We start from the raw sequence: 11,523 nt of genomic DNA on the forward strand, positions 1-11,523 counted from the left end.
TGGAGAATATGGGAGATACAGTCAAACCAAAAATTATTTAGACACCGGATATCATTTTGTATTTTTTTTTGTATTTTTTTTACTAGTGTGTGCAGGACACTATAGTTCATTTATGTAAGTGAGGAGAGCAAAATAAAGTAAACTGTGACATATTATACCCAAATATTCTTCATACAGTGACTACCAGTAACATTTATACAAATTTGGGACCAAAAATTATTCAGACACTTTGACCTGACCATGTTTTACTGAAGTGTTTTTTCTTTAATTGCTAGTGCGACCTTTTTACACACAGACTGAACAAAATTAAAGGGATAGTTCACTTTGAAATTAATTTTTGATATGTTTTAGCTTACCTCAAGGGCATCCAAGATGTAGGTGTCTTTGTTTCCGCAGTAGTTTCAATTTTGATATTTTTAGGTCAAACCGTTCTTGTCTGTCAGTCATATAATGCAGGTCGATGGTCACTGGCTCAAAACACAAGCACAGAGTCCAAATTAAAACAATTCCCCATCGTCCAAATGAAACAATTCCCCATCATAAGTACACATTGATGGCCTAAGACACGAAACGAGCAGTTTGTGTGAGAAAACGAACAGTATTTATATCGTTGTTATCTCTTGAAAACAGCACACGTCCAAATGATCTGACGGCGCGGGGGGGTATAGATATATACATAGATGTCGCCTTGGCTACGGTTTCGTTCCAATGAACTGCAGTAGCGAAGGCGACATCTAGTGTATACATCTATACCCGCCAGCGGGCGGGTATAGATATATACACTAGATGTCGCTTGGCTACGGTTTTGTTCCAATGAACTGCAGTAGCCAAGGCGACATCTAGTGTTTATATCTATACCCGCCCGCGCCGTCAGATCATTTGGACGTGTGCTGTTTTCAAGAGATAACAACGATATAAATACTGTTCGTTTTCTCACACAAACCGCTCGTTTCGTGTCTTAGGCCATCAATGTGTACTTATGATGGGGAATTGTTTCATTTGGACGATGGGGAATTGTTTTAATTTGGACTCTGTGCTTGTGTTTTGAGCCAGTGACCATCGACCTGCATTATATGACTGACAGACAAGAACGGTTTGACCTAAAAATATCAAAATTGAAACTACTGCGGAAACAAAGACACCTACATCTTGGATGCCCTTGAGGTAAGCTAAAACATATCAAAAATTAATTTCAAAGTGAACTATCCCTTTAAGCATTGCTTGGTAATTGGTTGATGCCTTGGAAAAGTTTTTGTAGCCCTTACTCGAGCAAAACCTTTCAGCAATGATCCATGGCTCTTGTAGTAGCAGCAACTTAGAAGATTCTACAAGAGCAGCCGAGGTTTATTTGGAGTTGATCCGAGTCACTTCATCAGCTGAAGACAGGTGTGGACTATCACACATGAGCTTGACCATTAGTTCATTCTCACATTCTCCGTTTATAAAAGGGTGTGCACACTTATGCAGTTAGGGTGGGTTTATTTATTTATTTATTTCTCTGAAATGTGTCACTTTGGTTTTCAGTGGCATTGCATAGGCTGTCATTTTTACATGAATGGAGCAAAACTTATGATTTGATTTATCTTTGTTTAATTTTTTACATCACAAAACCAGTTGTTTTAATGGCGTGGAGACATTTTTAATTCCTCTGTAATAATGTTATCCTCATGATTTTAATATTTACATTTTTTATATTCTCTAGCACCAAGAGGAAAGCGAGGCTGGAAAACCTTTTATGCTGTTCTCAAAGGCATGATCCTCTATTTGCAGAAGGTTTGTTTTTCCACTCTTTCATTTTCCCCTCCTCGCACTGCTTATTAATCAAATTTCCATCATTTCCTGCAAACATGATCAATAATAATTCAATTTCTCCTCCTGGGAGACTCGGATGCTGAGAGGTAATCACATTCACACGTTTATTTCAGGTCTGACAAACCTTTTCAGAGCCCATCAAAGAAAGAAGTGTCCCAGCGCCACACATTCTCCAGTACAATAGTTTATTTATGTGCTCCATTTCATCTTGCATTAGTTAGCTGTGCAGTGATGCAGAAGTCACAGGCGTGAGACACTGGCGTGAAATGTCTACCTGTGCATATATTAGCGCTGGTGACTGACTGTCCCTGCAGCCTCAGGTTTGCAGGCTTTATCAGCTAATGATGTTCAGCAATCATAGCGAACGACTCTCATCAGAGGAGCCGGAGATGTGCTGCTGGATGGCTTCCTCATTATCATTTCAAACAGGCCTTTTACTGTGGAGGAAATAAGATGCTTAGAAAGATAATACTTGTAGTGGCTTCCTTTTGTTTGTGGCTGCTTCTATATAGGAAAGTGTATTTGATTCTACTCCAAACCAGTTTGAGCAAAACTTTGTTTCAAGCAAGTAAACGAAAAAGAGGTTAAAAAAAAACGCACTCCCCCTTCCCACATCACTTCCTGTTTAAAATGGCTGTCTGCAGGAAATGCAAAACATGCAGTTCATCCTGTTTACCACAGGGGGAGTACAGAAAACGGAGACATATAATGAATCAAGTAATAGACTATAATGAAGACATTGTGTAACAATATTATATTCTGTCTCTGTAACTTTATGGCTCCAACATCCTGGACCCATATCATTAACAATAAGTGCTTTTGAAGTTAGGGATCGAATATTCAGCAACCCGAGCTTTATAATTTGTTCATTTGTATTATAGCTGTTTTTTATTTGTTGAACATCAATTAAATTATTACCCTTAAATGGGTTTGGGAGTTTTTTGTATTTCCTAATTCGGGGAACAGACACAGTCTCTATATGATGATATCTAGGTGAAAGAGGCTCTATGTGATGGGATTTATCTGATCTCGGTGACGTGAGACAGCTAGCAGACGGTCGGTTTAGCCAGTCTGTCTGCTTCCTGACCTGAGCCCTAGATTGTCATGTTTGAGCTCTAAGACTATGAGCCATATTACTAGAGAGAAGAGCAGCACCATCCCAGGAGGGATGAATACCATCTCTTTTCAACAGGTCAGGTCTGCCCCAAAAACTTTTCCAATTGTCTATGAATTCTGTATTATTTTGCGGACACCACTTAGACAGCCAGCCATTGAGTGAACACAATCTACTAAGTATCTCATCACTCCTGCGAACAGGAGTAAAGTGTATTTTTAGTTTGACGATCTTCAAATACATAGTGCTTACACAAACACTCACTCATACACACACGTGCGCACACACACACACTCACTCACGCACACACACTTGCACTCACAAACACACACACACTCACACACACTGTAACACACACACTCATACTCTCACACACACGCTTACTCACACTCATACGCTCTCACACACACAAACACACACTCATACTCTCACACAAAACACTCACTCGCAGACACTCATATGCTCGCACACACACACTCTCACATACGCTCGCTCACACTCTCGCTCGCATGCACACACAAACACGCTCGCACACACTCTCACACAAACACACACACATCTACTGAATCTGTAAGGTACTGTAATCTGAAGCAGTCTAGTGTAATTCCTCAGTTCCCTGTGCCAATCCGTTGTTCAACATTGTCTGTGTGTGTGTGTGTGCCTCTGCAGGACGAGTATAAGCCGGAGAAGGCCCTGTCGGAGGACGATCTGAAGAACGCCATCAGCGTGCATCACGCTCTCGCCATCAAGGCCATGGACTACGAGAAGAAGCCCAATGTGCTAAAGCTCAAGACGGCTGACTGGAGAGTGTTCCTCTTCCAGGCCCAGTAAGATCCACTCGCAGACACCAGCACTTCTACACTGAAACACTGCAAACTCAACCGCAAATCAAATTTCATGCTTCAGTTCAAGCTCAATTAAGCCTCGTTTATCTCCTCCATTGGTCTGCCCGCAGGCCTTTTATTCCTGCGTGAGGCTGACTGTGAGTTTGCACAACTGTCGCATGGCCTTCCTCAAGTGAACATGTGAAATCTCTTCTCCGCAGGAGCCCTGAGGAAATGGAGTCCTGGATTGGAATAATAAACTCAGTGGCGGCCATGTTTTCGGCCCCGTCCTTCCCCGCTGCCATTGGCTCTCAGAAGAAGTTCAGCCGCCCGCTGCTGCCGGCCACCACCACACGCATGTCTCAGGTGTGTTCACAGGAGAGGAAAGCCGGTGCACACTGCGATTTATTATAGTCCTTTACGATTGTTGCTTGTCAGACTGTACGAACATGATCATCGCTGTAAGTCATGTCACACTGTAAGATCTCAGTTGTCATTAATGTCAGACTGTACGACAGTCAAGACACATTAAACACAGACGCACACAAGCAAACTCATCTGGAGTTTACATCATTAATCAATGACGCGTTCAGTGACTGAGCTGCATTATACGCGGGATTGAAACAGTGGCTACAGAGAAATCTCTAACATTAATTTTGGTCATGGCTTTTCTTGAGAAACGAGGACACTGCAGGACTGAGTCGAATCTTCTGACACTGCCAGAATTGTCAGAGGTCAAATTTGATCACAACGGTCATTAATCGACTGAACATGTCAAACTAACAATCAAAGACTTCAGATTTTAGCCTAGGATCAGAGGATTCTTTTAGGATTTGCTAAATTTGTCTCAGACGGCCAAACCGTGGCCAGAATCGCACAGTGTGCACCGGCTTGAGGCGCCGCTGACGGGACGAGCTGAGGTCTGGGATAACTGGTGATGGTCTGATGTGTCTGTTGTGTTTCAGGAAGAGCAGCTCAAGTCGCACGAGGCCAAGCTGAAGCACGTCTCCACAGAGTTAGCCGAGCACAGATCCTACCCGCCAGATAAGAAGGTCAAAGCCAAAGAGATCGATGAGTACCGCTTGAAGGAGCACTACCTAGAGTTTGAGGTAGGCGCCCTTGCCTTTTTATGATCAAGAGACACAATCAAGCATCTCAGGTTTACCTTGGCCGTATTTTCCACTCGCATTCATAGTCTTTGACGTTTCCTCATCTAAACTGTCAGGGATGAATTCGCCCAGAATTTATGGAAATTCGTTTACTGAAGCCGTTTCATTTTCTGGCTGAGATTGATAGTTAAGGTCAGAGGAGGAGAATCACACTGCACTCATATCAGAGAGGCTACGCTTTAAACATTAAACAAGATGCTGTGTTAATACTTGTTTTCATATTTAATGAATTCAAATCAGCGCTTTTTGATGTACCCTTAATCATTTGATGTAGTCTTAAAGCATAATTAATATTGTAACAATTTTGTTTAAAACATCTCTAAAAATGTATTGATACACAGTTGTTGTGTTGACAGTGTACACCATTCATTCCTGTTATCAAAGATGTTTTTTATCAAAATCATCAAACAAATATTTTCTACCGACACATTTAGGCTAAATGTGCAAAAAAATGTGTACCATTATGGTTTTTATTTTGATAAATTGTTAACATCCATTGCTTAAGTAAGGCAACAAATCAGGGTTTTAAACAGTATTTATACTTGAAATTAATTGAAAATAAAATAACTTGATATAGCAGCATCGTTCACAAACAATTTGTTAAAAAGGATTTACTTAAAGCCTATCAAACCCTGTTTTGTATCCGATTAGTGGAAAGTGTCTTCTACGATCATTGAGGTCAAAGAGAAGTAGCCTTGAGTTATGAAACCATCCCAAACTTCTCCAGACATAAATTTCATCATTTACTCTCCCTCCCTCTGTCATTCCAGTCCTGTATGACCTTCTTCTTCAGTTAACACAGAAGATGATGAATGTTGGTAACCAAAGAGTTTGACTTCTGTTATACTTTTAGTCCATTTATTGGAAGTCAATGGGAACCAAAACTGTTTGTTTACCAACATTAATCTTCTTTCAACATTCTTCAAACATCTTCTTTGAAGAAAGAAAGTCATGCAGGTTTGGAACGACATGAGGCAGAGTAAATGATGACAATGTTCATTTTAGTGTGAACTATCGAGCTGCGTTGAGTGAGTCAGTTGAGAACAGATGGGTAATGGCTCGTCATCAAGCGCGGGGGGGGTGCAGTGTGTGCCATAAATAATACAACACTGAGACACAAATATATACACATGTAGATTATACACTCTATTATGGTTAACCCAGTGAAATGATGTAATTGGTTAAAGTGAACTCAGTTTTATTAGTTCTCTGGTAATGCAGTGTATTAACCCTTCCTAATAAAAAAACTGGACCAATCACACACCGATGCAACACACATCCACTCTGATGGGCTTTCAGCTGCAGTTAATAAAAGAAACACCTCTGTGGGAAGAATAAACCCTTTAAAGTCCTTTGGCCAGGCATCAGGATCAATATCCAGTCAGTGTGTTTTACAGTTGAAGGGTAAAAGACCCTCCTGAACGTGGATCTTTAATGAATCCCTCCTTTTAACTGTCAGGACCACCCTGAGAAATATATCCCATAATCAGCATGATATGAGATTTATTTCGCACTTTTGTAAGTTAATGTTTATTACACTGTATTAGAGTTTAGCTCTGTTCCAGACATTAGTGATTGGTGTGTTTAGGCCACTTCTTTATGTGCACCTTCAACACAACAGCTGTTTAAAACTGCAGGCTTTGGCCAAAGTCTCGGCGGCATCGCATATATCCTTCCCAGATAAGCCAATCCCAGAATGCACTGCAACAAGCTCAGTGAATAAAATGAATTCCAAATGGTAGACACTGAGGAAAATTATAACAGATTTATTATAAATAGATTTCATTCAGTACAGAAAACGATCTACAGAGAATAGTCCCACGTAACAACGTTTTACCCAGTGTGCATTTTTGTGCTAGAAAAGCAACATGCTGCTGAAATCAACTGAGGAGTGCTGTGTGTGTGCTTTGAGCAAGACTACAAAACATCTGCGATTTCACCATACTTCCCCAACATGTGTCCACAGTACATTGTTGTTTTCTATTACAGGTTTCTGAAATGTTATGTTATATATATATATGCAAAAGGAGCATTATTAAATTAAATTTGCATACATTTCCAAGACAGAAATCTGAACATATTTTATAAAGTTCAAAATTCTTGTTTCGTTTTGTTGACACGCTAAAGTCAAAGGTTTTTACAGAGGGGATTTAGGATCTCTTTTTAGCATAAATTGAAAAATACTGTCAACAGCCAGAAGAAAAAATACATTTTCACCAGGTTTTTAGGAATAAAATGTATAACATATGCAATCAGGCAAATTATACATGAACAAACTCTGTAAACCCTTCAGAACACAGATAAGGAATAAAACTGTAAAGTCTGGTGTTTGCTAGAGCTGCTGAAGTCGATATTTCAGACTTTCTGAAAGTGCCTTCTAAGATATGTATTGTAATTGAAATCTACAGACGAAGTGTAATGAAATAGACACTTGAATGTGTGTTTTGGATATTCTCTATCCACTAGTCTGAAAGAAGACTTGTTATAGAAGCAAAACAGCTCCAGTGCATGAAAAAACAGTGGTCTTGACTTAAACAAGTAGTTCACTTCAGAATTACATTTTCCTGATGATTTTCTCTCCCCCACGTCATCCAAGATGTTCATGTCTTTCTTTCCTCAGTTGAAAAGATATGAAGGTTTTTGAGGAAAACATTCCAGGATTTTTCTCCATATAGTGACTTCAATGGGGTCCAACGGGTTGAAGGTCCAGATGTGAGTTTCAGTGCAGCTTCAAAGTCTCGACACGATCCAGCCGAGGAATAAGAGTCTTATCTAGACAAACCAGCGGACATTTTATAAACAAAATAAACATTTATATACTTTTTAACCACAAATGCTGGTCTTGCACTAGCTGTGATGCGACACACATTACGTAATCACGTTGAGACCCAGTGTTTACAAACTGAATGTGCAAAGACTAAGTCAAACGCCATTTATAACGTGAAAAAAAGGTAAAACAACGATGTCGGTCAATTTTGAAGTTGGAGGAGAAAATGAGTTTTTCGCCCTACATTTTTAAACCGGAACACACGTGACCTTTCAACGTGATCCCAGCCAGTGCAAGACCAGCATTTGTGGTTAAAATGTCCGCTGGTTTGTCTAGATAAGACTCTTATTCCTCGGCTGGATCGTGTCGAGACTTTGAAGCTGCACTGAAACTCACATTTGGACCTTCAACCCGTTGGACCCCATTGAAGTCACTATATGGAGAAAAATCCTGGAACGTTTTCCTCAAAAACCTTCATTTCTTTTCAACTGAGGAAAGAAAGACATGAACATCTTGGATTACGTGGGAGAGAGTAAATCATCAGGACATTTTTATTCTGAAGTGAAGTAATCCTTTAAACCAGTGTTCCCCAACCCTGCTCCTGAAGGACCCCCAACACTGCACGTTTTCTTTATCTCCCTAATCAAACACACCTGATTCAACTCATCAGCTAGCAGGGTTGGGGAACACTGCTTTAGACGAGCGAGTCGCGAGGTACGTCTTCAAGGGTTCAGTATCTGGCCGAGTCACAGCCCGGGTTCAGAGCTGAGCTGTTGCTGGAGCTGATGACATGATAATGGAGTCTAATGGGTTTTCTGATTCCTCTCTGAAGGAGAACCGTTACGAGATGTACGTGAAGCTTCTGAAGGAGGGTGTGAAGGAGATCCTGACGGCCCGGGACGGGGACCCAGCGCTGAAGAAGTCCCAGTCCAGCCCGTCTCTCAACCAAGAGTCTCAGCCGGCCAGCGCCAAGGTCAAGCGCAACACATCCGAGCGCAAGGACTACCGGCCCGAAACGCCCAAGCTCACATAGGCGGCCTTCTGCTTCCTCACGGAGAGCCATTGTATATCACGCGTGACTGTATTTTGATGTAATTTATTTACCTGCCGACAGTTGTATCGGGTAACATTTGTGTAAAATGTAAAAGGATCAATTGATTGGAAGTTGTAAATCTCGATGTCTCCCTTGACCAGCTGGTGCTTGTGGAGCAAATAGTGTGGTTTTCTTTTTATTTGTTAGCGTGTAAAGATTTCATGGTTGCATTTTATTTTACAGTACGAGTGCGAACGCAAGCGTAGTATTAGGTAACTACATGGGTTAAGGGTTAGCATCCAGTCGCTATAGTAAGTGCATGCAGAGCGGGACTGTAAAATGAAGTGCCACCGGTGTCTCTCTTGATTGTGCTGTCCCCCTAATTTGCTTTTCTTTCAAGAGAAGTATTTTCTTGGAAACGTCCACATACGTACATATGCTAGGCAGTAGATATAGTCTCACTCGGAGCGTTAGCTGTTATTTTAATATACAGACAAGCGGCGGATATAAACCGACAGCGGTGGCCTGATGTGACGCGAGAAGAGTTTCGGGATTTCGGCGCATGGTTTTGAAAGCCTCCCGCTGTCGTCGCTGATATATCCACTACCGACGTACTAACCACCTACTAACAAACCACCAGACTCTCAGTATAATATCTGCTCACACTTATCGTTAATGGATTGTACCAGCATGTCTCAGCAAAGGACCGAAACTCTACATAGATTATTTTCTAATGATGATTTGGAGGGACTTGCTGAGTCTCAGACTGCGAGATGATGTTCATCTTGACGTCATCAACTGTGCAGTTTGTGCCATTTATTTTTTTATCTGTTTGTTGAAGTAAAGAGTATACTTCTGCTTTTTCAGTAGTGTAAATGCCAATGCTCCTTTTCTGTATTTTATAATCTTATATATTTGAATTTTTAATTCTCAGTTGAGAGCATTATTGTTGTAAAGATGACAGTAGTATTTATAGTGCACTTTATCAGTTCTTTCGACTCTTTTAGAGAGCTTTATAAAGGGTAGTGATACGTTACTTCATTATATCGCAGGTTTCTCAAGCATAACCAAATCGCTGGTTGATTTTATTGAAGGTACACAGCCGAAGGTACATTTTCACTCGTGTAAAGTTGTGTGTGTTTGTCTGTGCTTGTGTATTTTTGCTGTCATGTTTAGGTTGTTAAAGACACGTTTTCTAGAAGAGTTTAGAGCATTTAGGTTTGAAACCGTTGCTTTACGTGATGCTGACCTTGAATTTACGATGTCATTTTCATTACAGACAGAACTGACGTGAACACTATATGGACGTGTTTATTACACACCAACAGCGAGCGTCAACGCCGGATCTATTCACTCGTTTGAACTTTTAAGGGTTTAAAAGGAATCTACATGGAAAGCTATTCACATTACAGATATTAGTCCCTGCCGTCTATAACGACATTTGTTTACTTGAAATGTTTTTAAGGACACTTTATTTTTTGTTAGAATTTGACAAATAGAAAGGATTCGTTCATATCTACTTTGTGTTTTCAACAGACTTTATATTGTTGCTCACACAGAAGCACTTAGACAATGTTTATTTTTATTTATTTGTTGCTGTTTAGAACAAAAAAATGCAATTACTTTGAGCAGTATATACACAGCTAGTAATGAATGCTACAGAACTGTCATCAGGATGAGTGGTGATGTATATGAAGAGATGGACTCTTCCTCTCATGTGTTCGTCTGTGTTATGTTGACTGGTGTTCACCGCTTCTCCAGACCAAACAGTTTTCTGTGAGCTGTGACTCTGGCACTAACCCTTTAACAGTGCACGTTGTACACAGATTTAGTCCTTTTGAATAGTTTGTTCATATTTTACATAGGATGAGGAGAACAATCAAAGAAAATCAGAAAAAGGGTTAACATAGTACTTGTGGTGGCATGCAAGTGCACTGTAGGGTTTAGAACAATAACAGCGCAAATGAAAAACCGCATAAAGTGTGACTCGGAAGCAGTGAAGAGGTTTGCAATGAAGAGTGGAATATCTTTCTTTCTTTCTGACAATATTTTGACTGGAATACTCCTTTTTATCTCCCGGGTGCAAATGCTCATGTTTACCATGATGTTGATTTTTCCAGGGATGTCATCTTTGTCCGTTTACTCTGTATCAAACCCTGTAATGTATGATCTCCTCTCAAAATGCAATTGTGTGAGTATTGAAGGAGAGCTGCTGGTTTTAATGCGCCTTAGCCATCAGTTGGGCCGATTGGTGTCCAAACTCAGATAGAGTGAAATACCTTTTTTAGCTGTGATCCTGTACCACTCCTTTCGATCTGTAAATGTTGTTAAATATGCCTGTTGCCCTGTGTTCAGAAGACTGGATGTGTTGGTTGTGGTCTCTCGGCATGCGTGTCTTACGCCTGCCCACTAAGATCAGGGACACAATGTTGGCTTCAGTGAATAAAATACTGTATTTAATCGTTCATTGCATCTGCACTCATTTGTCATTTAGTATATGTGGGACAAATTTATTAGAGCTTATTATAAGCTTATTTCCTCAAATAAAAGTTAGCCTGCTTATTGGAAGTCGACACATATTGAATTAGGTCGTGTAGAAATGCAAATGAAAAACTTGACCGGCAACTATACATTACTTAAAGCTATTCTATTCGTCAGGATATTCATATAGCAACTGTTGTTGTGCTCATCTTTTCTTCTCTATTGTGCCGTATATCCGAGTGAAAGAACAAATGTGGGCGGGGCTTGATTTTGTCTGTGGGGAAATGATTGGATGGTTGTGGTTTGCTATTGGTGGATGTCAT

General features: G+C 40.4%; 1 protein-coding gene across 6 annotated transcripts in view; it reads left to right on the forward strand.

Annotated features, from left to right (window-relative positions):
• psd3l (pleckstrin and Sec7 domain containing 3, like) overlaps window positions 1-11,184 on the forward strand; it is a 126,458-nt gene extending 115,274 nt beyond the window's left edge. For all 6 annotated transcript variants that reach the window (XM_084401477.1, XM_084401478.1, XM_084401479.1 and 3 more), the window contains 5 exons: window positions 1,703-1,773; window positions 3,596-3,753; window positions 3,972-4,116; window positions 4,716-4,859; window positions 8,519-11,184. In XM_084401477.1, the coding sequence (XP_084257603.1) occupies window positions 1,703-1,773; window positions 3,596-3,753; window positions 3,972-4,116; window positions 4,716-4,859; window positions 8,519-8,719 (719 nt within the window). In that variant the 3' untranslated portion in view covers window positions 8,720-11,184. The remainder of the gene's footprint in view (window positions 1-1,702; window positions 1,774-3,595; window positions 3,754-3,971; window positions 4,117-4,715; window positions 4,860-8,518) is intronic.
• Window positions 11,185-11,523: the final 339 nt, after the last annotated feature.

The sequence above is a fragment of the Rutilus rutilus genome (assembly GCF_951802725.1).
Source record: "Rutilus rutilus genome assembly, chromosome: 25".
NCBI classification, from domain to species: domain Eukaryota; kingdom Metazoa; phylum Chordata; class Actinopteri; order Cypriniformes; family Leuciscidae; genus Rutilus; species Rutilus rutilus.